The sequence below is a fragment of the Podarcis cretensis genome, assembly GCF_951804945.1.
Source record: "Podarcis cretensis genome assembly, chromosome: 2".
In the NCBI taxonomy this organism is placed as follows: domain Eukaryota; kingdom Metazoa; phylum Chordata; class Lepidosauria; order Squamata; family Lacertidae; genus Podarcis; species Podarcis cretensis.
In genome coordinates this window covers 78,884,442-78,911,053 of record NC_137171.1, presented here as the reverse complement: position 1 = coordinate 78,911,053, position 26,612 = coordinate 78,884,442, and the positions used below count along the sequence as shown (strand labels likewise).

Sequence of the window (26,612 nt, the reverse complement as noted above, 5' to 3'; positions counted from 1 at the left end):
TGACCTGGAAGGTTGAAGGTTAGCCAGCTATCCCTGGTTTAAATATATAGACCAGGGTTTCCCAAACTTAGGTCTCTAGCTGTTTTTGGACTACAATTCCTATCATCCCTGACCACTGCTCCTGCTAGCTAGGGATGATAGGAGTTGTAGTCTAACAGCAGCTGGAGACGGAAGTTTGGGAAACCCTGAAATAGACCTTGGCTTGTAGTCTGTTTTGCAAGGGTTATATACATTGTTTATACCCTAGCCTTAACCTTATTCCCATCTCAAAGAAACTATACCAAATGAATTTGTATAGTCATGAGATAAGTATGCATTAATGAAAAAGGGGTTTTAGAAATTGCAAATAGATATTTTTATGTATATTTGGTTTGGGTATAGTACTTCTGTGTTCCTCTGTCTAGGAGGAAACTGTGGCCACCAGCAATTGCTAAATTCATTTGAACATAATTTCAGGATCTCATGACTGCTACATTATTATCATGCTCATTAAGAAGCTTCATAAAATAAATTATCTAAGCATTGCACCAAAAAATAATACAATGCTACGATAAAAAATCCACACTAATCTTAAAAATCCATTCAGCATAAAAGTCAGTTACAGTGGTACCTCTGGTTAAGAACTTAATTCGTTCCGGAGGTCTGTTCTCAACCTGAAACTGTTCTTAACCTGAAGCACCACTTTAGCTAATGGGGCCTCCTGCTGCCGCTGCACAATTTCTGTTCTCATCCTGAAGCAAAGTTCTTAACCCAAGGTACTATTTCTGCGTTAGAGGAGTCTGTAACCTGAAGCATATGTAACCTGAAGCGTATGTAACCCGAGGTACCACTGTACAAACAACTTTCATGGGTTTCTAGCACAGAGCAATACTTAATTTGTCAGCAACAAGTAGATTCTTAATCAGATCTCTATAAATGAGAAAGCCACATCCCATTAAGGAGAATCCATTGTAGGCTGTATAGCCATCCACTTACATGCTGCATTATGTGGAGATATGCTTGTGGCAGTGGTGTCTGCTGTTGTTTTGGTGCTGGAACAGTGCTCAGACTCTAGATGCATCACTAGGTAGAAGTGTGAACCTACTTGACTTTTCCAAGGCTGTTTATGAAGTTTTGTGCTCTTGAAATTGTGAGCTGCCTTGTTCTAGGAAGTACTACAGTACTATTTTGAGCTTGCATGAGCTGAGTTGTCTGACAGCAACAATGAGATTTTAACATCAGATAAGCCTCCATAATTCCCTTTATTTGTTTGTGCATTAGTCTGCATCCTGCTCAAGTTGCAAGTGGAATGGAATTTCTCTGCACTGTGTTTACCATTTTCCTCCACTAACCCTTCTCTTGTCAGCTGGAAATGCAGCATCAGTGCAAAAACAAGGAAGGCATGTGACCATGAGAAAAATAAGGTATAGGTGCTGTTGCACTTAAATGGATGGGATCCAGAAATCTGATACAAGAATTTTCACATGTGTACAACAACCTTTAAAAAACAACCATCTTCAAGTTGATGTGTGGCAACTAGGAAATGCCCCCAATATTTCCCAATAGTGTTCATATTCTGACATTAAGCAAACCATCTTGCAAACATGAGGCTTGTTCTAGCATGTACCTTCTGGCAACAGAGCTCTTCAGGCACACACAGAGAGAGACAGAGAGAGAGTGAGAGTTTGGATTTGATATCCCACTTTATCACTACCCCAAGGAGTCTCAAAGCGGCTAACATTCTCCTTTCCCCTCCTCCCCCACAACAAACACTCTGTGAAGTGAGTGAGGCTGAGAGACTTCAGAGAAGTGTGACTAGCCCAAGGTCACCCAGCAGCTGCATGTGGAGGAGCGGAGACGCGAACCCGGTTCCCCAGATTACGAGACTACCGCTCTTAACCACTACACCACACTGATGATGATGGATGGGAGGATGTGGCAGTGACTTGATTGCCCCTGGGATGCAGGGTTCCCCAGCATGGGCCCTCCAGAGGTTTTGGACAACAACTTCCATCACCTACCATTGGCTACGTCATCAGCTGGTGCTGATGGGAGTTGTAGTCCAAAACACTTGGAAGGCACCAAGTTTGGAAAGTCTGAATAACAACTGAGCTTAGACAGTCCATTTTTATTGGCAGAACTTACATATTTTTTCATTCGGTATGCACATTAGTAACATTTCTGTTCCTAATTTTTTTAACTTGGGTCTTTAAAAAGTTTGAAAGAGAAAAGGCCCCCAATCAGAAATAATGTAGTGATTACTGCATTTGCAGGGGGGCAATTGAGCTGTTTGCTTGTGTAAATGACTTCTGTGCCACTTTAGGACCATATATCTTCTCAAAGTGACTTACAGTACCCCCCCCAACAAAATAGAAACATCAGAAATAGTCCTTTCTTATGTGCCCGAGGGTCTAGCGCCGAGGGCCTTCTGGTGGTTCCCTCGCTGCGAGGTGAGGTTATGGGGAACCAGGCAGAGGGCCTTCTCGGTAGTGGTGCCTGCCGTGTGGAACACCCTCCCAGCCGATGTCAAGGCAATAAACAACTATATGACATTTAGAAGACATCTGAAGGCAGCCCTGTTTAAGGAAGTTTTTAATGTCTGATGCTGTATTGTTTTTAATTTTCGGTGGAAGCCGCACAGAGTTGCTGGGGAAACCCAGCCAGATGGGCAGGGTATAAATAATAAATTATTATTATTATTATTATTATTATTATTATTATTATGGTGAAGGCCAGTGCTTTCCCCCCTAGAAAAATAGGTGCTGGCACTGCGTACCCATGAAGTTGTTACAGTAAGTGCCATACTTTTTAACAACAACGAAAAGAGGAGCTGGTACTATGTACCCTTGAGTACCTCTGAAAAAAGCACTGGTGAAGGCAGTCTTTCAAACAAGTCACCACCAAACTGCTTTAAGAATATCACTCTGTAGGTTTATGTTCTGGTTTTTTTTTTAAAAAATACTTTGTTAGTAAAGTGTGGGTTATATTCAGTACTCAAAGTAGACCCATTGAAATGAAAGAATTTTAGTTAGTCCTGTTCTTCAGCTTCATTGGGTCAATTCTTGAGTAGGACTAGCATTGGATGCAGGCCAGATTTGTACTGTTTATGAGTAAATAAACACTGCCGAAGCTATGGTTTTGTAGAATAATACTGATCAAGCGATATTTACACACAAACAGAAGATCAGACTAAAATATTTTAATCTGGTAGGATTACTTGACAACAGACCTCCCCCCCCCCCCATAACCGACATATCATATTATCATGAGCTGCTCTACTGACCTAAATGCAAACAGGTTGACATTTGATCACATCTGTTGCTTTCTCACAGGCCAGATTTTAGCCTTTGTGGTCCACTTCTCTATTTGATTTGGTTGTTGTTGTTGAGCTGGGCTGCTACCATGTTCCATAGGCAACATTTTTGATCTTGTGACCACTTTTAAAGATATGGCACCTCCCACTTTTTGAACTATATTAGAATGTTTCTTTCAGCCTAATCCCAGCAGCTTGGGGACAATATTGTGTACCTTGCTGGAGATCCCTGTTCTATAGTGTCAGATGCTGGTGGTGGTTGCTCGTGAGTAACCAGGCAGGACTCTGACCTGTCTTTTACAGGTTTTATTGCACAAACTATTTACAGTACAGATCTACCAGGTTCATGTCCGTCTCAGTCACTTGCAGAATCCAGAAGTGGCCCCTTTCGGCTTCTCCCCCAACATAAGAACTTCGGCACACCAAGTCCCCTCCTCCCCCATTTGTGTTTCACCCCTCTGCGCAAGCTGGGTGATGGAAGTGCCGTGTGTTCCTCCTGGCCAGCCTGGCGAGGTGAGGTGCTGGGGCTTTTAGCAGCATCCTCGAGGTCTCTCTCTGCTTGGCTGGCCCTTTCCCTCTCTTCCCCACTAGAGGTGTGGCTTTTCTCACCGCTGGAAGAGGAACTGCTCCTCAGGAGTTTCGGAGGCTCTCTGTATCCCAACGGCCCCCCTGCCTTCCTCCCCGGTTCTGATGGCAGTCCCCTGACATATAGCAACAAGGAAACCATCAAAGTGATATGTGTTGTTAATACTAGTTGTACTACTTAGAACCCAGAATGCTTTAGAAGAAACCATAAGATTGTCAAATTGAACCTTTTAGCCAAAGGCAGAAGACTGCATATATCAGTCACCTTATAGAACAACCTAAAATGCATTCAAACCCAATGTGTGTATTTCAAAATGGTAGGCATTAAACATTTTGGCCCCATTTCAGGGAAATTGAATTGAATTTGAATTGATATAATTTTCAACATTAGGTCATCCCAAGCATTTTAAAGAAAATTTAAATCCAGTTATCTTGCTTGGATCAGTGTGTCTGTAAATGTGGCAGCTCTTCACATCCCAATAAGGGGAAAGGACTTCAAGGTATTGGGTACACTGCTTATTGCTGTTAACTTCTGGGAAGAGCCTGACTATTCCTTGCAATTTGTTACTCACCAAGTGTAGTCCAAAAGACCCATCAAGAGCTGTTAAAATTCCTGTGTTTATTTGGAACTTCAAAAAATGAGGGTGGCAAGTTTTATCCAGATATGTTGAACTATCCAAACTGAAAGGTGCTTTCTGTTTACCTTACAGAGTGAAAGACAAGTATCCAATGAACTGTACTATTTTCATCTGCCCAAAAGATATTTGGGTTTGTGTTCATCAAACATTCCCCCTCCCCTCTTGCTACATGGCATATTGCCTTTTTGAAAACAAGGGGATTTCAAACACACTTTGTAATGCCACGTTCAAAGGAAATCAAGATGCCCTTGGGGAAGCCTAACTCCTTGGCCATGTCTAACAAAATCCTTTGGATCCTGGCCAAGTAATTAAAAGGATATTATACAAGTATAGTGTATAAATGGTTCAGGCAAAGTGGTGTAATGTTAAGCTTCTAGATACTTTTGGGTAGCATCTGTTGGGGTTTTAAATGAGAAGAGTGCGTGTTCATTGTTTTACAGACTACAATTCCCATTGTTAAATTATTTTTAAGGAAAGCATTCTCCATGGAAACTTGCCCTCTGACCTTGGGTTTGTCACGTTTAAATGGACCTGAGCTTGTTTCACTATAAACCTATTGGTTGATTCAGTCTGACGTAATGACGGCATTCAGATTGATCATATTTCAGCTTCATGACCTGAACTGAAAATGAGCCATCTGCACTCAGAAGAGGCAACTTTGCTCCTTCTTTCATGTAGGTGGGGAAATGACCCAGAAAGCTGGAGTTGACCTTAATTTCCAGTGTGGATGTAGAAGGAACCTATGGTTAATGGCTTCCAAGCAAGCCAGGATCTGACAGGCAGCCAACTTTAAACCATAGCTTGATATCCCGGTTTGTTTGACAGCTATTAACCATAATTTCCTAGTGCGGATAAAATGGGGAGCTGTGGATAAATGTGTGTACAAATGTGGGAGCAAAAGCAGCTGTGTGCGGGGGGTTTGTTCATATCTCTGCTTATTAAACTGAGGTATGATGGTCCAAGCATGGCCAGCATGTTGCTTCAAGATGAAAATCAAATGCAGATGATAATTTTTTTAATGGGTTTGTGTAACACTTAAGGGAATTTGTTTCTAAATTACAAGCATATACTCTTTCTAAATAATAAACTAGGTAATAGAAATGAATATCAGTAGCATTATTTTAATAATAGTAACTATGTATAATCCACCCCTGAACCCGAAGGTTCCCAGGGTAGTATGCAACATTTCATCAAATGTAATGCAAAGCATTAAAATGTAGTATACAACAGATGACATAAAAATAATAAAATCAGTAAATAGCTTCAAAAGAATCAGTCTTTAAACCAGCCATTTCTGTAGGCCTGAACAAGAATGAATGTCATAAGTGTGCATCCTACAGATCTCTATTTAGATTTTAATGAATTGTTGCAACAAAGAAAGAGACTAAGCACTATCTCTTCTCAGTTGCTTATTTGTAGTGACCTGCTTGCCTCTTGTCATGTACTACAATTAAAAGATGTTTGGATCAGAATTTGATGTTATTTATTAAATTACATAGTTGCTTGCACTATTCCAAACAAAAGGAACACTGTGATCTCAGCTTCTAAATGTATACATTTGCCTGTTTGCACTGCTAAAAATTCACGTCCATTCTGCTTTGATTTTAGGAGCAATAAAAATAGAAAAGTTATATACAGCTTCTGAATGTTTGATGCACTTCTTGTACATTATAGTGGAAATGATTGCAAAAAGTACTGGCTTTATTTTCCTTTGGTTAAAACCTACTAAGTTCTACTTTCAGTAGACTCACTGAAATAAATGGACAAAAGTTTTTTGTTTGTTTCTTAAAGAATTGTATTCAGCAAAACGCTAAGGAGATTATTTTTAATAATAACAACAATAATTTTTATTAGCTTTCAACATTGTATAAACAAAACAAGAAGTTTTTCCCATTCCCATCCTCCTCCCTCATGAAACAAAGAATATAATGTATAAGATTTTGTCATAATTCCATAGGCATGGTCGGTGGTTCTACTCATCAGGATGTTCATTTCAGCATTATGTGAAGGGGTACCAAACCTTTTTTTTTTTTTAATCAGATGTGTTGTTTAAGGCATGTACCCTCTTTGTTAGCTTTTCGGTTAGGGAAATTAGCCATACATTCCGTCTCCATTATGTGATATTCCTTTCCAGTTCTGTGCTTATAAGCAATCTTGCTAAGGAGATTGTTCTGTCTTTTCTGCTTGCCCAGTAGAACAGTCTTACCTCTCCTTCCCTTGTGTGTTGTTCTGGGGAATTCTCCCGACCCTCCTGCAGATTTGGGGAGCAAATGATGGGGACGTCCCACTGATCTACTGGGAATCATTGTGCTGGCTTCCACTAGTGGAATATGGCACACTATATTTCTATCCTACCCTGCCTCCCAAAGGAGCACAGGGCAGCAAACACCAAAGGGATACAGGGGGGAAACACTTGCATTTGGGAGCCCCACTGGGAGCAGCTCTACCTGAGAGCTCTAGAGTAGAGCCAGCTGCTGCTTAAAGTGGGGATTGTAGCCAGCACTGAATTTACATTTGAGCTGTGGCTGCAAAGCAAAGGATAGGCCAGATCTGGATCTACCTCATCAGCCTGATCCAGTTCCCCACTCCTTCGGAGTAAGCAGTGTATTTTTTGTCATTTTAAATAAGCTTTAACCAGTAAGTCTGGAACCACCTTTCATTTTATATAAATACGATGCTCTCATATTAGTCCCTTTGCTTTGTTCCTTTCCATCATGAATCACTGTTTAAAAATCAACAAGTGTAAGTGAAAATAGTCACACACCTATGTTTATTTAAGAATAAATGCCAATATAGCAAATGGGGATTTGTTATCCAGTAACCTAATAGCAATCAAGACCATTCATGTTTGCATAACATTCAAGCAAACGTTCGCAAATATATTCACACTTCAATACCTTTCTCTGCCCATCTTCAAATGGAAGAGAGGTGGTGATTTTCTTCCCTTGTGCAGAAGTGAAAAGTCTTTTTTTAAAAAAATATATATATTCATGAGTTGCAGTTATGATTTCTTAATGGAGACCTCTCCATCTCCCTCTTCTCTAGCCACAAGTGCACAGAATGCACCTCAGTCCGTGACCTCAAAATGAATCTGCATCAGTCTCTTTTTGGGTGGTTCCTCCGCAGTTCCCTTCAAAACATACTGGTTTTGAACCTCCCATAACTTGAGGCTAAATAGATAGCAAATAGGTGCGTTGATGATAGCAACATATTTTCCCCTCATGCGTGTCTTGACCCATTCTCTTTATCATCAAGTGGAGTATGGGAAGTGATGAGTGCTGAATCTTCCCTATCTTCCTCCTGCAGCTTACCTATCCTCATTCATTTGGTTCAGGCACTTTCCTGCTCACTTCTGGGTATTAGAGCAATGAAAGAAGACAAGTGCCAAGAACCGCTGACTAAAAGAAGATAGTATATATTTTCATTTTAATGTTAAAGTAGCTGTGCCTTCTGCTTTGCATTGTGATGTCATGTCAGAATTTGGTACTGAGGGGTGGACTTTAACCCATCACTGTGAATCTAGGGTAAAAAGAGAAATACTAATTTACAACCCAACTGGTTTTTAAGAAAGATACATCGGTGCAATTCAAGCCACCCGGAAGACATGTATCTGTTAACTGCTTATTATTTCCACATAATGCCTATTATTAACTGTGTGTTATAACTGCCTGTTATTTCTACAAAATGCTTTAAAAATTCTTCACAAAATGTGTGATGCAATAAATAGAAGAATCTTTGGCACTCACCGGTGCCACTCTGCCCGTGCTAGAGCATTAAGCTGAAGTTGCATCCCAGTTCTTTATTTTAAGATTGTAGTTCCTTCTTTGATCGGAAGGTACAGATATAGTTTAAATAAGGAACTGAGATTTGAATATCTCTGCACCCTCAAATATGTTCTGGGCTATTCTTAATGATACATATCACCAATGCCTTCTAAGGTTCCATATGCCCTATAAGCTACAGCGGCATATATTTTTGTTTTTGAACATGCACTATCCAACAGAAGGCATAGAACATAGATAAGGAACTGGATTCTTTTAGGGTATGGCCTGCTAATTAGATGGACGTATGAGTAAGTTTTGGGGTATAGAGATATGGGATTTGGAAGGAGGTATTTGAAATGGAGAAACTGAGGGCAGTGAGAGGGTTTGGATCCCCCTCCCTTGCCACTTTGTGCTCAAAATTGCAGCCTCCTAAAGTTAATTTTCATAGTGAAAAATGTACAATGATATGTCCTAATGGGCAGGCACATAACCTATTGTTTACACTGTTGGGCTGCATAAAGCATTGGTCTGATTCACATGTAATACTAAGCTATATTATAGCTCGCTGACAACATGCAAGCATACTGTTGTCCAGGATGAAAACTGTTGCCACTTCACTCTTCTCCTGCTACACTACCTAGAGATAAGCCTTAGCTTGACTCAGCATGATGTCCAATTGCAGAATCATGATTTGTCTCAAGCAGCTGTGGTTTTCTTCCTGGGTGCCATCATGCATACTTGTTCATGGTAAGTCATAGTTTGACTTAGTGGCCATGTTCACATGCAACACTGTGACCCTTCCACCAAGGAGAGGCATTGTGACCATGTTTAGGCACCTCTGCTTGAAACACCATCTATGCTTCCTGTTCATACACATCACTAGTTAAAGTGGTATGGCAATAAGCAACAAATAGGTATTCAAAAGTTTGCCCCTAGTTCGACATTTTGGTTCATCCTAATTAAAGTATTGCATAACTGTGGGGTTTGAACAAATAGCTAGGTGACTTTTCTTGCTGTTTCACTGTTCATGTTGCAGTTTGTAAGTGACATTCTTATGTATAAATACATGTAGCTTTGTAAACTACCATTTTTAGTTCAACACATAAGTCTAATTCCATCCATCCAAGAGGACCACACTTGTTGAGAACTGAGATCAATAAGCAAGACAGGAGAATTGCCCTTGAACACTGCAGGCGCACACACGTTTGGGCTCATTTGTTTTGAAATGGAAATAGTAAAAAAAAATAAAAAATGATAACTTAAAATGTGGGAGATGTCTGAATGCTTTCTTTTTCAAAGCATACTTGAATTTTAATAATAGGGTGAGAAGTAAAATGTAAAAACGTAACATCACAAAGGTCTCTTTGCTGAAATACAGAGATTCTGTTCAATTCTGTTCTCCATGACTCAAAAGTTTCTACTCTGAACTTTTAATGGTAAGAGTCATATGTGTTGCAGATGGCTTTTCTAACAATTACCCCTGTAATATGAAGTGTAATTCATGTATCCCGCTATGCTGAAGTCACCTTGATTACTCATGAGGAAACTATGCAAAAAGTGAGCATTAGGAGCTGCTACTACTACTCATGAACACACATATGAACATGACAAAAGTACAGAGGCTTACAAAGATTTGTGTAGCAATTACTCTTCCCTTTTTGAATTACTTCAGTTGACATATGGACAACAGAGAGGCAATTATGAAGCAAAGGTTAAGGGGCTGGCCTTTATCAGCCGAGTGTTCTTGCCTTATGGTAACGATCAGCATGGAAGATAGCCACATTTACAACTTGTGTAAAGGCATCATAGTTCTTTTGCTACATCAGGAGAAGGACTGTAACCAAAGTAGTGTCAATGCCTTGCTGTTCATAGTTTTATACAGTCCTAATGCTAGCAGAGGCAGAGGGGCTCAGAAGGGCCTTCTGATCTGACTGTGTTGCCTAGCATAACGCATGACCCAGAAATCTGCCCTGGGTGACCAGTTGAGACTTTGGCTCTGTTCCTAGGAACTAGCAGGGCCATAGATCTGTAGGCTTGGGGCATTGCATTTTGGATAAGTTAAGGCGGCAGGTGACATCCATGGACATGAACCAAGCTTGGCTCCATTCAAAACTGGCACAACTGTCCACCTATGGGGAAGGGAATATGGTCAGTGCTGCTGCTGTGGCAGAAGAGAGGACAAAATACTCCACAACTGCATTGCGGGGGAGGGGGGAGAGAGTGTATTTTGGGAGGGGGGAGGGGAGTTGGCAGCACCATACCAAGGGCCTCCAGAAGTCTGGGCCTGGTTTTATATGATGCAGATAAATACACACAACATACAAAATAGATGCTTCAGTTGAGGCTTAATAGTTTAATCCTCTACATGTCTGCTCAGGAATAAATCCCAATGGGTTTATTCGTATTTGATGGCTGCCTAAATCTCTCACTGGTATGCCTCTAAATACCAGCTCCTGGGAATCACACATGGGAAGAGTACTGTTGTGCTCATGCCCTGCTTGTGGGCTTCCCATGGGTACCTGGTTGGCCATTGTGAGAAAAGGATGCTGGACTAGATGAGACTTTGATCTGATCCAACAGGACTCTTCAGTTAAGTAGGACTTTCATTTGTGCTCTGATTTACAGTGGTAAAAGGTAAAGGTAAAGGTACCCCTGCCCGTACGGGCCAGTCTTGACAGACTCTGGGGTTGTGCGCCCATCTCACTTAAGAGGCCAGGGGCCAGCGCTGTCCGGAGACACTTCCGGGTCACGTGGCCAGCGTGACATCGCTGCTCTGGCCAGAGCCAGAGCCGCACACGGAAACGCCGTTTACCTTCCCGCTGGTAAGCGGTCCCTATTTATCTACTTGCACCCGGAGGTGCTTTCGAACTGCTAGGTTGGCAGGCGCTGGGACCGAGCAGCGGGAGCGCACCCCGCCGCAGGGATTCGAACCGCCGACCTTTCGATCGGCAAGCCCTAGGTGCTGAGGCTTTAACCCACAGCGCCACCTGCGTCCCCGATTTACAGTGGTACCTTGGGTTAAATACGCTTCAGGTTACATACGCTTCAGGTTACAGACTCCGCTAACCCAGAAATAGTACCTCGGGTTAAGAACTTTGCTTCAGGATGAGAGCAGAAATCGCACAGCAGCTGCACGGCAGCAGCGGGAGGCCCCATTAGCTAAAGTGGTGCTTCAGGTTAAGAACAGTTTCAGGTGAAGAACGGACCTTCAGAACGAATTAAGTTCTTAGCCCGAGGTACCACTGTAGTTACTCCGGTAAAAACATGATTTCAACAGAATCAATCCACATAAAGTCTTCTAAAGGAGAGAGTTGTAGTTCCTTACGCGACACTGAGTAGGGTGTGTGGTATTGGGGAACCATGGTGTTCTGAGCTCCTTGTTAGAGAATACATAGACTGGTCATAGATTGAAGTCAAGAATGTCTCTGCTCTGCTGACTTGTGAAGACAGTGCATTCGTTTAACATTTGCTACAAACTTGTCAGAGCAGTTTTCTTTCTGTCTCTGTCTTCTAGTTAGCCCCAGGAGGAATTCTGACTCAGCTTCCTTATGGGTGCTGTTGCTGCAGTACAGCCTCTACCTATATCCGCCAAAGTGCCTTAGGCCGCAAAATCAGTAATTCACCTCCAATCTTTCATTACTGCTTTTCTTTGTATTTGCCCGCCCCCTCTTGACTTTGGCAACCTGCATTTTTAAAAGCCATGGGTGGAATTAAAAGGTGTGCTGTTATTACCAGCGTTCCATCTGCGCAAGCATATCAGCTTGCCAGATGATATAATCCCCCCCACCCCTGTTCTGGGAGTACTCTTGATACCCCAAATATTTCAGGGGGCATAGGAAGGAGCAGGAAAGTCGTGTTTGTTACCTGAATTCTACCCCATGTTTCCTGTTTTCAAATTCTGGCATATTTCAGATGCTACACTTCCTCTGAAAGTTTATGGAGTTAGTCCAGCTTTGCTTTGCTTTCCAGGTGGATGCTTTAGATAGGGGTGGCACCAAAAGCTGCAGATAGTGGAGGCACTATGCAACAACATTGGAACGAGAAGAACAAAGAAGGGCAATGTAGGTTTTGAAAAGGTGCGAGCTGTCTTTCATTTCGTGAAATAGAATCTGTATGATACTAGGGAAAGGAGAGGGACTGCTCACCCCGATAGCTTTCCCTATGACTGCACAGACAGGCATGTACGAACATCACTGTAAAGAGGAGGTACACCGTTCAGTGTCTCTTGGCTTTCCAGTGCACTGTAGTTCCAGCAGGTCAGACAAGTTCTGCATGAAAAGACTCATGAATTACTAAACTGTTTTAAATGGAGAGGGTGTGGTATTGAGCAAAAGATAGTAAGTGAGCCAGGAAATTGATTCCTCAGGCAATTCTCATCATTTATGTATTTCATTAATTATATTTCCTTACTTTGTCCTTTGCAAAGTAGGTGGTGTTGCAGGTGATACTGGTATGCTGGATGAATTTTAACCCATTTTCTAAGTAGGATTCTATTCTTGCATAACAATGTTGGTTCCTTGAGAGGAGTAATCTATCACTACTGTACAAGATAAGTCTTCTATATACAGGTTTTCTTTGGTGAGACACCTGAGGGGTGAGAATCCATGGTATTCCTGAATTCCTTTCTAGTGCATGGACTATAAATCCAACACACAGTGCTCCTTTCTAATGCTTTTGGTTGCCACTTGGCTAGCAGCTCCCCTTCCTGGCCTAAGCTGATCCTGGCAAACTGAGTAGAAGCATTAGCCAGAGTGTTTGAGTTGTATGTAATACAAGTCCTGCTCAGAACAGAGCAATTGAAATTAATGGACAGGAATAACTTGGGCCCATTAATTTCACTTGGTCTAGTGTGAGTAGGGCTCACATTGGATATAACTTGTGGAACGCTCTCCTCAGGGAAGTTTGCCTGACGCCTTCATTATACACCTTTAGGCAAAAACATTCCTTTTTAACCAGGCCTTTGATTAATTTGATTGACATGCTATGCCGTTTTAAAATATATGTTTGTGTGGGGGGGTGCTATTACAGAAGATAGAAATCAGTGTCCAAGCAATGCTGCAATATTTTGTTTTGAATTGCTGACCCTAGCATGGGGAAAGGTTTGGGCTCTGCTTCAGGCATCAAAATGCCTTGGACCAGCACCAATCCCCTGGCTTCATTTTGCAAAAGCAGTGTCTCCTAATGAAGTTGAATGGAGAAAAATACATGGCTAGAGGAGGCAATCTTGAAATATACCACTGGGTTTGGGAAAAGTGTACTTGCAAAAAACAACAACTAAGAGGCATGTAACAAAGCTTGCTATATTTAGTAGATGTCAGCATCACTCTTATTATGCTGAATTTTTGAATATTATAGGATAAAGGGTTTTTAGTTTTGCATGCACTTGCCACTGCAGGCAGAATTACTCTTCTGTGAGGGTTAGCTTATTTTTAAAAGTATTATCTTAATCTTCTTAATCTAAATGTTTGTGAGCAAGATCTAATTCCTTGCTCCCATAATGTGTTTAACAAAACTTCTTAATAAGAGTAGGAAAAAAGTTAATGAAAATACACCTAATTACTGTAATAGGCATTGCCTTTCTGCTTCAGATAACTACAATTTCTTAAATATACACTTTTATAGGTAATAGTTCAGTTACATGTTCTGTTGACATGAAGTGCATTGGCTAAGAGTCAGGATGTCCCTGTTTCAAATGTCACCTTAGCCATAAATCTGTTAACAGCCAAGACCTTATCAGTGTGTTTTTCTCTATATCTGTATAACAAAATACGTATTTGCATATGGACACACACATCAAGGATTCCTGACTCTTAGTCAGCATGCTTAAGTTCCCAAAATGTGACTCTAGTTTTCTTTTTTAATCTCAGTGAGCTTTTGTATGTGTGCGTTTAAAAACAAGATAGTTTTTCTATTTTAAAAAGAGAACAATACAAATCTGAATATTCAAATATATTTAGGACACAGAGAAGACTCATCTAGATGAACTTTTTAAATAAAAATAGGAAGGTACAGAGTCTGAGGCCTGTGCCTGAAGGTGCCAGTGAAGCTTTTGCAGGTGTCATGATACCTGTGGGTGCTAGGGCTGGGCGATATCAGCTTCTCAGCATAGTGATATATCTCCAGCCAAACATCTCAGTATAGTGATACATGATGATGTTAAAAAGCGGAGGGAGGAACAAGCAGCATCTGCCCCGGCCCTGTGAGGTGGCAGGATGAAACCACTGCCGCTTCCACCACCGCCACCACCCAGTGCAGAGAGGGAGGAAGCCGGAGAAGATAACACACAGGTAAATGCCCCCTGCGATATACTGCTGGGTGAAGGCGCCATCACACTCTGGTCCTCAAACTGGTCCTGGGTGATGTATCGATATCTTGCCCAGGACTAGTGGGTGTTGGGTTTGTGACCCCTGCTTTTGGATCAGGCAGGATAGACATACTACCTGGCTTTCATGTCTTCATAGGTTGTGATATTACTGGTTTTGCTTGTCAAGGGAATCTCTCTTGTTGCCTTCCCAGCTTAGATTGGGTGCAGCACTATTGGATGCCAGTTTTCTGGACAGCGTGGTGGCCAGTTTGAATGCTTCCACTGCAGTACATGTGGGCATGGCAACATGTGGATGTCCTACCCAATACTGTATCACAACTTTCCCCATGGAAAATCGCCTGTCGGAGGCTGACTGCAGCTGGGACTTGTCGGAGGCTTGATGCTACTGAAGCCTGTTTCCATGGATCCTCACAGATATTGTGGGGTTGTGCTTTCCCTCCACAAAGGGAAAAGCCATGACCTAATCCTGTTCCACATATTCCCCACAAAACCCACACATCTAACAGAGTGCTCCTGGACAAAGACTAGTTCTCAAAAACCAAGGAAGCAATTGCAGTTTTTCCCAGTTGCCTGTAGGGGACAGTGTTGTATTAAATATATATCTGGAAATTGATGTCTGTATGTGTCCTAGAATTCCCATAACAATTCCTTTGTTACAGTGGCGAGAGGGGCGGCTGAAGAGTTTTCTGGAACCTCAAAGACTTGTGGCGTAATTTTCTTCTGAACTAGGCGCCACTTTATGTATCTGATAATGTGTAATGTTCAGATGGCAGTTACATAGTGGTTACAGAGAGAAAGAGAGAGAGATTGTAAACAAAGGACCCAAAAGGCCATAAAATGCAAGAGATAGTAGTAGGTCTGTAGTATTACTAATCTGAGCTGAAATCTATGCAAGATAAGAACAGAAGAGCCCATTCACAGCAGCAGTTACTGCTAATTATCTATTTTGCTATGCTGGCCTTGTGTAATGCCTGTAGTGGAAAAGAAACTCACATTCTTTTAAGTCTGATTTGAATGGAACGTGTGTGTGTGTGTGTGTGTGTGTGTGTGTGTGTGAGAGAGAGAGAGAGAGAGAGATACATACATACATACATACATACATAGCCATTTGTATTCATTCCCCCCCCCATGTGTCACACACAGTTGGCCAACGGTATTTTTTTTCCTACACAAAAGAATGCAAGTCCACTGAATCTAACATATCATAGCTTTTAAGGTGCCACGAGGCTTTTTTTGTGTTTGCTGTTGAAAATATTTATAGTGCAGTGGTACCTCTGGTTACGTACTTAATTCGTTCCGGAGGTCTGTTCTTAACCTGAAACTGTTCTTAACCTGAAGCACCACTTTAGCTAATGGGGCCTCCTGCTGCTGCCGCCACGCAATTTCTGTTCTCATTCTGAAGCAAAGTTCTTAACCCGAGGTACTATTTCTGGGTTAGCGGAGTCTGTAACCTGAAGCGTATGTAATCTGAGGTACCACTGTATTTCTAAATGCTAGAGTATTGCAAAGCAACAACCAACATCCTGAAATGAAAGACTTTGTGGTTTCTGGCTAATGTGAATAAGTGTTATCAATAAATGTAGATTATGAAAGACGCTGGTATTTGTATTTCTCATGTCCAGAACACATTGCACAATGACACATGCTTAGTCCTGATTGTATTTCAGTCTGTGCTTTATGCATACTGGTTACATTCTTACTGAATTATTTTATAAGGCCTGTGGGAATCATTTCCTTGGAATAACAGACAAAGCACATTTTTTAAATGTTAAAGGTGCTTTTTAGAGGGAATTTACAACTTCTTTGCAATAACGTTTATTAGCATGTGTATGGGTGTCAGAGCTGCCTCCAGGTCCCAGCTCACAGAGGACCAACGCTAGGCTGTAGTTATGTACAAAAGTCTTTATTGAGATTCAGTTTCCATTTTAAAGCCGCAGCGTGCAGCTCTACGTCCCGACCTTAGACCGGCGAAGTCCCGTCTGAGTCTCCTCCCCTTCCACACCAGTTTAAGACCCTCGCTCCACCTCTTTCTAAGTTCCTTTCTCCTCTGGGCCCTCCTGCCCGCTAGGGTCTCATCCTTCCTGGACTCCTCTGACGCTGACCCTGACGATTCTTGCCCCTCCTTCCGGCGGGCTTTAGGACCTGGTTCCCTATCCGGGCTACCTTCTGTGCCGCTCGCCTGTACCTTTGAACTTGGCGCGCGCGCCCAGCCTGCAACTTTCCTCTTGACCGTTAACTCGCTCTCCGATGGAGGCGTGGTCAACCCTGACTCATCTTCTCTCGCTGGTGGTGCATATGTGGGCTCTGACACCTGGAACTCCTCCCCCCCACTGCGCTCTGGTGGGGAAGCTGGTCCTGATTTCCAACTGCTGCTCTGGGAGTCCCCGCTGGCCCCTTGCTTCTGGGGTGTCCCCCTTGGCTCGCCCCTTGCCCTGCCCATCGGCGCCCCCTTCTGTGAATCTTCCGATTCGCTGGAGAGGCTCATGGAATCTCTCGGGCTGCTGTCATATTCTCCTACGCTGCCCTCGGATTGCTCCCCCTCGCTCTCCATCTCTTCTCCTCCCTGCACTCCCACTGAGTCCCTGACAATGGGGATGAGTACTTTGGGTACACTGGATTTCATATAGTGGGGCTTAAGGCTAGGTAGTGAGGGAAGCAATTTTCCTGCCGCTTGTAGCCTTGCCCCTGCCCCCTGCAATATATCACTGACAATTGCTGCCCAAAGTAGGGGGATATATTTCCATTTATGGTCCCTAGCAACCTTATGCCAAATTTGCTCCAGAACGTTGACAGGTGCCTGATTGGATGAGGTGAATTGTACTGAGAGAATTAGCAGCATCTTGGTGTGTGACATCAGTTACCTGGATAAGGCTGTTGGTCTATGTGTCAATCACTGTGATTCAATATCTCACTGCCGTGTCTCAGATAAAAAGATGTACAGCTCTCCCCACCCCACAGCCTATTCTGGAAGCTCATAGCCTGTTGCACTGAGCTATGCCTCCAAGGTGAGAAACTGCCAGTGCATCGTTTTTGTGAATGTATCTCTTGCCTCTTGCCTGTGAGACTAGACATTGTCTGCTTGCAGTGCCCCTGTATCTAGTGCTGCTTCTGGATGTCTGGGTGGTGGCAGTGGCCAGGAATGTGCCCCCCAGCCCCCCTAAGATTATTATGCCACCTACACCCTTTCACAGAATCATTGTATCCTGTTTCTATCCCATTTGCCTTAGTAATAGCTATCCTGGTACATGCTGTATGGCGCTGCTGTTCAAGAGAGTTCAGAAATGCAGCTGTTATACTAGTCACTGACCCTTGGAATACATCAAGGGGTTGTCCAGTCGTAGCTCTGCACTAGTGGAAAATGCTTCTGCTTGTAACCCTCCTGTACTCCAGCCCTCAGTTTGCAGTGGGTAGTGTGGATTAGTGAAAATCAGGTACCATGTCTGTGCAAAGCCACCACTGGATCCAGTCTGTAATTCCCCTCCTTAGGTGGCAGGCTGACACAAAGAGAATAACTAGAGTGAGCAATACATTCAGGTGGGTGAGTGGAATCCTTAAAAGGTACAGTGCTTCAGACCATTTAGGAGTTGACAGTGTCAACACAGCACTTTGAATTGGGCTCAGAAGTAGCCTGGAGGACAACGACGATTATACTTACGATGATTATACTTTTTTGGTAGTAATGCTCCCTCCTGTGAAAAGGCTCTTACTCTTGCACCTTGCTTCACTTTGGATACACTTTGAAAATGGTGCCTATCTCCCCAAACAGCATTTGTATTGTTGTTGTCCATAGCTTTAGTTTTAATCTGCTTCTGCTGATCTTGTTGTTTGCTACCTTGTGGGTCCTTTGAAGTGCAGAAGGGTAAGGTATGTGCACATTGCAATGCCTTGCTTGCTTTGTGGAGTGGGGAGCCACAGTTCTAATCTTGCTGTCTCTTCCCCCTCCCTATTGGAATGTATGGTAGGCTTTGCCCTTGTGGGGGTCATATTTAAATCTGTCAAGGATTTAAGTGGTTGTGTGCCAGCATCCAGCTTGCCATGCTATCACTAGACCTGCTTTCACAGTGTGCATTCTTCCTTGTCCAATTGGCTCTCTTCCCTCTCGCTTGCAAATTGCTTTTTCCTCTTGTGCAGACACCAATTACAGCATTGTCTGTGTGGAATGCCTGATACCACAGCAAGCCTTGAGCCTTTCTCTGGGGTGGGCGTAGCTTTTGCTTTTTGGACAAATGTCCTATATACTGGCCTACGGACAGGGCTGGTTGCTGTTTCTGGAACAGAACACGCCTTTCTTTTCTCACCCATAGGATTGTTCCTGGCAAAATGCTTGTCTGAGTGCTGTGGCTTTCTTTGTTTTTGTCGTCAGGGGATTAACTGAGGACCCTAATGAAGCTTGTGGTGACAGGTGTCAGTTTGCTGTTCCTCGAGTCATTGGAGCATGGAGTCATCATAAGAAGGAGAGATACTGAGGGGTGGGGTGGGGTTGTTGATTTCATTCATGTTATTATCACGGTGTGTCTAACATTGCTGGTCTTTGGTGCCTTCCCAACCTGGGTACTGTAGAGATGTGTTCCGCGCTTGGTGTGATGATTCTTGGGTCCCAGTTGCCAGGCATGTTGTAGAAGTAGCCATCAGTGTTGCTGCAGTTGTTTGTTTCTACTGATAGAGTTTTGCTTTCTACTTCATTGCTGAGAGTGCAGAGGATTATGCTGGTGGGGCACTGGTGTAGTCCCAAAGTAAATGAAAACTTATTAGGAGACCAAATGAAAACAGGCTATTATCAAAGTCCACAAAGAAATAGCATGAGTGCATAAAAAAAAGGTTAGCTAAAATTTATAGAGATACTAGTCTGCAAGATGCTCTACAATTTTAGAAATAAAAGCAGTATGAAAGAAACTTAGGATTGTTGATTTTGTGAAGGTAAATTTTAAACTGAAAATGCAAATTCAGACAACCCAATAAGAGAACTATGACCGAATAACCAAACGATCGAGAGACCCTCAAAATAAATGACCTTTATGAAAAAGTTAGTTGCCTTTATGAAGAAGTGAACCTTCTGGTGTGAACCCATGTTTCTAGAGCCTAATGATTTACTATACCCTCATATGCTGCCATATGAAGTGTTACAGTATACTAATAAAATAATAATAATAAAAAGTCAGACAAGACAAATCTAATTTCTTTAGATTGGTTGGTAAGGGAGTTTGGATGGAAAATGGATTGAACAAGGCTTTTTGATACTTTTCTACAGACACAATCATAAGTAAAATGAGTGCACTGGGAACAGAAGATAGCATTGAAAAGTTGGCTAGACATGTTATTTGAAAACTAGGAAGTAAACAGTAGTCTGCAAGTTTCATTTTTTTAAAGATTATTTCTTTTTTGATACCTTAATTGCAGTCTTGTATTTTAAGGAGTGCAGAGCTGAGTTTGTTCACCAGAAGCATTTCCCCTTTGAAAGATTTTTATCTTAAATCCTCATATTGCCATCTTTAAAAAAAATAAGCTTTGAGAATTTTAAAAGCTACTGGGGGAAGGGGATTCTTGGAATACCTTCTGGTAGAAAGCAAAAAAATCCATGTGCTGGTCATATTCCTCTAAATTTCTGCACACCTCCTTTGGAAGACCATAGATATTGGTTGATTATGGTTTAAGACTTTTAAATCTAGGATCAAAGCATTACAATGAATTTTAGTTTGCACTCCTAGACACAGTACTGCCTCCAATAACTTCTCATGCCATGTCCTTTAAGAAAGTTTCAAGGCCAGAAGATCCCATTTATCTAGAAACTTGTTTTATTGCTGAATTGTTTCATGCAGTTAGAAAGCATTCCTTGATATCCAGACTAAATTTGTCTTGTTTCAACTTTAACACTACTACTTGTTTTTCCTTCAAGGACTCTGATAACTGGCTGTTTCTACCCCTTCCACTGCTTTTTAGCAGCCTTTTGAAAAGCGCCTTAATCTCTTTTCTAAGTCTCTGGTTCTCAAATAAAGGCATGGTTTGCACCACTACCCTAAAATCTGCTACACAGCACATCCAGAACTATGCAGTGCCCTCGATGTAGCTGGAGAAATGCTGCCAGGTTCTTGCAGTGAATTTCCGTCTCCAGTGCAAGCAGACGTGGTCAGAGACCACATTTAGAAACTGGGAACTGAGCAAGGAAGTAAACAGCAATGCCCCTTTTCCTAAGCCAATCAAAGGGGGCACACAAAATGTGGGCCAGGGAAGCACTCTCCCAGAATAGAATTCCTGCATCCTTTCTGGCTGGAGTCCCGTGACTGAAGCTTTCCATGCTTTCTGCAACATGAAAAATAGACCATATTTAGACAATCTTCTTTATAAAATAAACATCATAATGTGGCATCAAGCTCCGATGAAGATCCAGCACCTTCTGCGGCATTCTGTTCCACTGGTGAACACTTGTGTTCCCCCTCACCCCCACCCCAAGAAGCTCTTCCTATTGTTTGGTCGAAACATTGTGTTTTAAGAAGTTTACACTTGGGAGAGGCATTTAAACTGCTTTTGGGTTACAGTGACATTCTCTTGGAAAGTGTATCAAATGAAGAAATTTGACTTGTAAAATGTAGGCGTAAGCGTGATAAGTGGCAGCCTCAGTAGAAGCTTGGTATTTAATTCTCTTTTCCTAAGCGATACTTGCTTCAAAATGTCCCATTAAATCCTGGCAAATATGCTTAGGATTGCAACCTTCAGCTCCTTAAAATAATGAAGATAGGATATTATTGATGAAGATAGGATATTATTGTCAAAGTATTGGCTATCTCACTGCCTGGCTCCACCCTGCCCTCCGACCCCAATTTTAGTTTTAAGGCATTGATCTGCTATGGAGGAAGCAACGGATAGAATTTTATTGGCTCAGGATTTATATAATGACTGGTTATGGATGCTCTACCTCGTGGGATGATGCACTTGCATCTGTATAAACAACTAGGAAAGTTTAGGTTCAAGGTTTGGAGTGTAGCAAAACAAACCACATCCTGAAATAAGAGCAGTGGAGAGAGAAATCCCTTTTGTTTCTTTCAAGGCAGAGAACGATCAAATAGCTTTATAACTAAAAACAATTTTTTTTTACAAGTTTCTATGACTCTTGATGTGTTTCTGCTCAAGTGCAGGTGGCAGCTTATCTAATGGTAACAAAGACATTAAAATTATTTAAAAAACAAACAGTGTGTTGTCATAGTTGAAGGGAGATTAATTTGGAGTTGCAAAAAGCTTATAAGCACAATTAAACTGAAACAGTGAGAAAATTAAAGAGGCGTTTGGCTTCTACTCCAGCCATTTCAAAACTCCTTTCAGGCGAAAAAAAAAAGTTGCGTGTGTATCTAGCTAGCGCTCTAAGCAAGAGCTGCTGCTTATTTCTTTTTCAATTGTGCAGCGGCAACTCTGCTTCCAGTAAGGGCAGAATCTGACATGGCCACTTCTGTGCAGTCTTCAGCTCCTCCTCCTTCCCTGTCTTGCCTTCAAACACTCAATACATTTAGAGACTGATCTTGTGCAGAAAATATCCCTGACATTTGAAGAGCTCCAGGGATTCACTGAGCATGCTCAGTCATCTCCGTCTGCTAGAAAGAGGAAGCTAGTTTACATAGGAGTCATACCAAGCATAGCCTGCATGTCAGTGCAGTTAACTTGCAGCGGGCTGTGAGGAGAATTAGCATGTCTTTGTCCTAGGAAGTCTTTGCCATTCCAGTTTCCCCCTCCCCCGCCCGAAATTTGGCGTCAGATCTGTAAGCAATTTTTAATTGCAATTGGACACAATACATTTCAAACTCGGTCTTCGTTTCTGAAGCCTTGGAGGGGGATTTCCCCCCCTTTGCCTTCCTTTTTTTTAACTCGGTTGTGTTTTTTTAAAATATACTTTGTTTTGATTAGTCGGAGGCCGGGCCTTGAGCTTGTGGAACTCGGGAAAGAGCCAGGAGCTACTCGCAACAGCATTTCCCCCGTGTTTTTGTCGCTGATCTTTTTTGGGGGGTGTTCAGGGCGGAAGCAAGCAAGCTGGTCTTCTTTGCTAGCCCACTCAATGCTATTTATGAAGATGGACCTGTTGAACTATCAGTACTTGGACAAGATGAACAACAATATTGGCATTCTCCGCCAATATGAAGGTAACTTAAGATTCACGCCGCGCTCCGGCGTTATGTCTTTGTAAGTTTGTGCTGATATCTTTTGCTTGCTTGATTTGGGCAGTGGCCTGCCTTTTCTGCGTGGAAATGCTGATTTCTCTCTCTTTCTCCCCCCCCCCCCCCGCATCATTTTAAAGCCAGGCGTTTTGTGTTTTGTCCGGGAGACATTGATCACTTGGAAGTAGTTTGCTAGAGGGAACTATTGTTTAACGCCTGTCTCGCCGTTTTGAAAGCTTTCCAGTGTGCAAATGTCCACCCCCCGCCCGAAAATTAATGTTGTTCGTGCGCTCTTTTCCTTCCACACGGGAGTGTAAGGGGGTAGTAGCGTGACAATGACTGGATGGCAAGTTGGCATGTTGTATGCGTGTTTTGTCTCTCTCCCTCCTGTCTTTAGGGCACAATGGGAGAGTTTTTACTACTCTGCTCCGGGGATGGAAGGGTGCCTGTAGTACAGAATACAGAGTGCCCCTTTGTTTGACTTCTCATTTCCTGTACAGCTCTGAGAAAGCTCTGACACAGAGGGCTGCCTCCCCTTCCCTTCCCCTCTGCAATCCCACATCTCCTCCCTCAAGAACCACCTCAAGCAAGCCTGCCTGTAGCAGAAAGAAATGCACACAGCCGCTAGGAAACACAACTTCATGGCCGTCATCTTCTGGGTGGATTTTCTCTCTCTCTCCCCCCCCCTCCCCGCTCCCCACCCTCATGTTTGCTCGTTTCCTGACAGAGAATTGTTTGTTACCAAGTTTTGCAGTAATGTCCCGTCGCCCCACCATATGGATCCTGACCACAGGAGTGGTAGAATTTCGCTGCTTTTTTTTTTTTTAACTAGCTGAGTTTTTAACCTACGTGCAGTTTGAACAGGCTGTAATGGCTTAGTTTTTAAGCGAGGAAAGAAAGGCACCACTGAGCTAATTGTACTTGGCAGGAGGGCTGTTTTTCTGTTGCCACACACACAAACATTGCACAAATTCCCCCCCCCCCCACTCCTTCCAGATTTTCAGTTGGAAAAATTTCCATGCTTGTTAAAGAGAGTGGCTTTTATTATGCTGGCCAGTAAATGATACCTAAATGCAAACCTGTTAAGTTTGGGGATTGGGAGGTGGGGGGGGGGTAAACAAACAAGGCCTTGTCAGTCTGTTCTTGTTGGAAGCAGGTCAGCTGAAACTGAGTTACTGAGGAGGGTAATGATTACTACAAGGGGTGTGTCTGCTACCTCATGATTTTAAATGTGAAAATATTAAATTTCAATGTTTATTATACATTTGGAAGAAGAGATCAGTGTGATGGCTCAGTCCCTTATCTTCAGTGTTTTCAGAGGTCCCTTACTTTCTCACGTGTTTCTGAACTTCCTCCAGACTTTTTTTGCTGGTAGTAGTTGAACTGTTTTAAAGAGACCCTTTGTTGACATGACTCTAATATGCTGTTATGTTTAATATTTGCTGCTTTCCTCTTTTTCATTATCTTTAACACTAAACTTAAAATGTGTATGGACAAAATAAAGTGGAGAACAAAACTTGGAAATATTTTATAACTGGGCATTCATATTCTTGTGTTTTAAAATTTATGAACATGATTTCATGTCAAATGTATGGTGAATATTTAAAAATCTTCCATGTAACTACCATAATCTTGCTATTGTAGATTGGTATAAGCAGTGATGATTGTCTTGGGCACAATCTAGGCACTTTTAAATCCCACTGATTTTAGTAAATGTGTGAGTAACTATGTCCCTTTGGGGTGGAGAGGATTATTGGTTTGGACTGAGTGTATTCAATTATAACAAGCTCATTTCTGCTTACAGAGCATGCATTGGAGATAAATTTTGTTGGAGATACATATTGTGTTGTTATTTCTATTTTGGATTTTTTTAGAATTCTAACAGAATTTAAACATTCCTTGAGGAAAGCACTTTGCAGCTGCAAGTTTTACATGACAATAGAATTGGGGAAATTCCTGAAGCAAACGTGTTAACTTTGGTGATGTTCTCATGGATATTTGCATGCAAACAACAACCCCCCCCCAATGCTATGTAATGTTTTTGCTGTCCATTTTGAGAGAGTTTAGTGAAGTGTAAACAAAGAGTAGAATTTTCTCTGAGGAGGAATATAAACCCCCTCTCTTGAATTATTGTTACTATGAAAACATAAACATTTTCAGAATAGGGCCTTCTCTGCATCTTTCTAGGATGGTTCCTTCCCCAAGAGAGGATTGCTGTATCTAGAAAGGGGAGCGATGGAGATCTGAGAACATCACCACATGGCTTCACTGAACATAGTCTTCCTTTCAGGAAATAAACTTCTATACATAAAGTGCATGAAAGTGTTATGGAAGTGAATCATATCCATCTGCATAACCCAATTATATGACCATGATCTATAAAATTAGAAGGGGCTTTCCAAATCCCTGTTTTTTTATGCCACAAACGTGCATTTGTTCATTTGAAGTGGTCTCTCCTGAGGTAGTACTTCCTTGTAAGGGATATTGCAGTTTCCCAGCTGCAAGAATAGATTGTCAGGGAAATGTGATTCTGTTCCCACCCATCCTCTTCATCTACCATTAAATTGCTAATGTTATTGTTGTTGTTTAGTTGTGTATGACTCTTCGTGACCCATGGACCAGAGCATGCCAGGCACTTGTGTCTAATAATGATTGTCAAAGGGAAGGTAGTTGTTCACCACTGGATAGTGGTTAAGAGGTGAATGGTGATGATCAGTCATATGAATCTCTGTCGTCCTTGTCCTTTCATTCTTCTCTTTTTGGAATTGTTTGCTGGATGACGGCCCCTGTGTTTTCCATCTCAGGTGCTGGTTTGCACACCCATGCCTTTGCCTTTACTATGAACTGCTTGTATTGGGTCTTCCCTTCAACTTCTGCCAGTTAACTGTATGAAAATCCCTTCCCTTTCTCAGTACACAGACATATTGTTAGACTTTGAAAATGGAGAGCAAACAGCAGCCTGGTTGCCTCCTTGCTGCAAGGCTGTTGCAGGATGAATGAATGGACCACATTTGATGCCATGGGTATTACCGTACATAATAAAATGCAATCAGTGGATTAATCTTCTTGGAGTACTTCAGAGCATGTGGTTATAATGCGCATAGTTGCAGGATCAGCGCCTTGTTTGAGTGGCGCCACAACAGTGCTGCACTTGTGGCTGCCACCCTGGTGGGCCCCATGGGCTTAACACATGGTAGGAGGATGGGTGGCAGTACACATCCAGCAGCAGTGGAGATGAGCAATGGCACACAAACCAGCACTCTGGTAGGAAGCACCTGGTGAGGTTGCTATAGCTCCCAAAATGCCTCTGGATCCTACATTGGGGTCCAGAGGCATTCTGTAAAAATTGATGTGGCATTTGCAGCCACGTCGCTCAGTGCATCTCTTGAAATTATGGGTCATTAGAAACATTTTTAAAGAGGCCATCTTCAGTAGTGGGCTCTGGCATTTTGCTTTTACTTTCTCCACACTGAATTTGCATCATTTGCATCTAAAATATTCAGATGACTCAAACAAGTATAATTCATTTATGCTGTTTATGAATTGGCCCCAAATGCAAATTCTATTCTATAAAATGTACTGTAAAAAGCAGTGCATTTTCTTCCATATATATGACTTTGATGTCCCTTTTGGCTTATCTACAGAGGCATTTTACTGCACAGATTTTCTGCTTAATCATAACCTGGATTCCTCTGTCTGCGACTTGTGTGGGAATCTGGCTTCAACAACACTGGTGACAAAATAATGCTGATAACCTGGTGGTCTTGTTGATGGGAATGTGTGCTTCCTGTGGGGGGATGTTTTTTACTTAACAGGAAGACACTGCTTCTGCATAGCTGTGATTTGAGTCTGGTGAATGTTGGCAGGTTT

At 42.3% G+C, this 26,612-nt stretch overlaps 1 protein-coding gene across 2 annotated transcripts in view; it reads left to right on the top strand.

Moving 5' to 3' along the window:
* The window catches only part of VGLL4 (vestigial like family member 4), a 102,597-nt gene that overhangs the window by 12,046 nt on the left and 63,939 nt on the right, over positions 1-26,612 (top strand). The window contains exon 1 of one of the 2 annotated variants that reach the window (XM_079967340.1): positions 22,178-22,727. The exons of the other annotated variant lie outside the window; for it this stretch is intronic. Coding sequence (XP_079823466.1) covers positions 22,643-22,727 — 85 coding nt within the window. The 5' untranslated portion in view covers positions 22,178-22,642. Of the gene's footprint in view, positions 1-22,177; positions 22,728-26,612 lie in introns of those variants that run through there. 2 annotated transcript variants of the gene reach the window in all.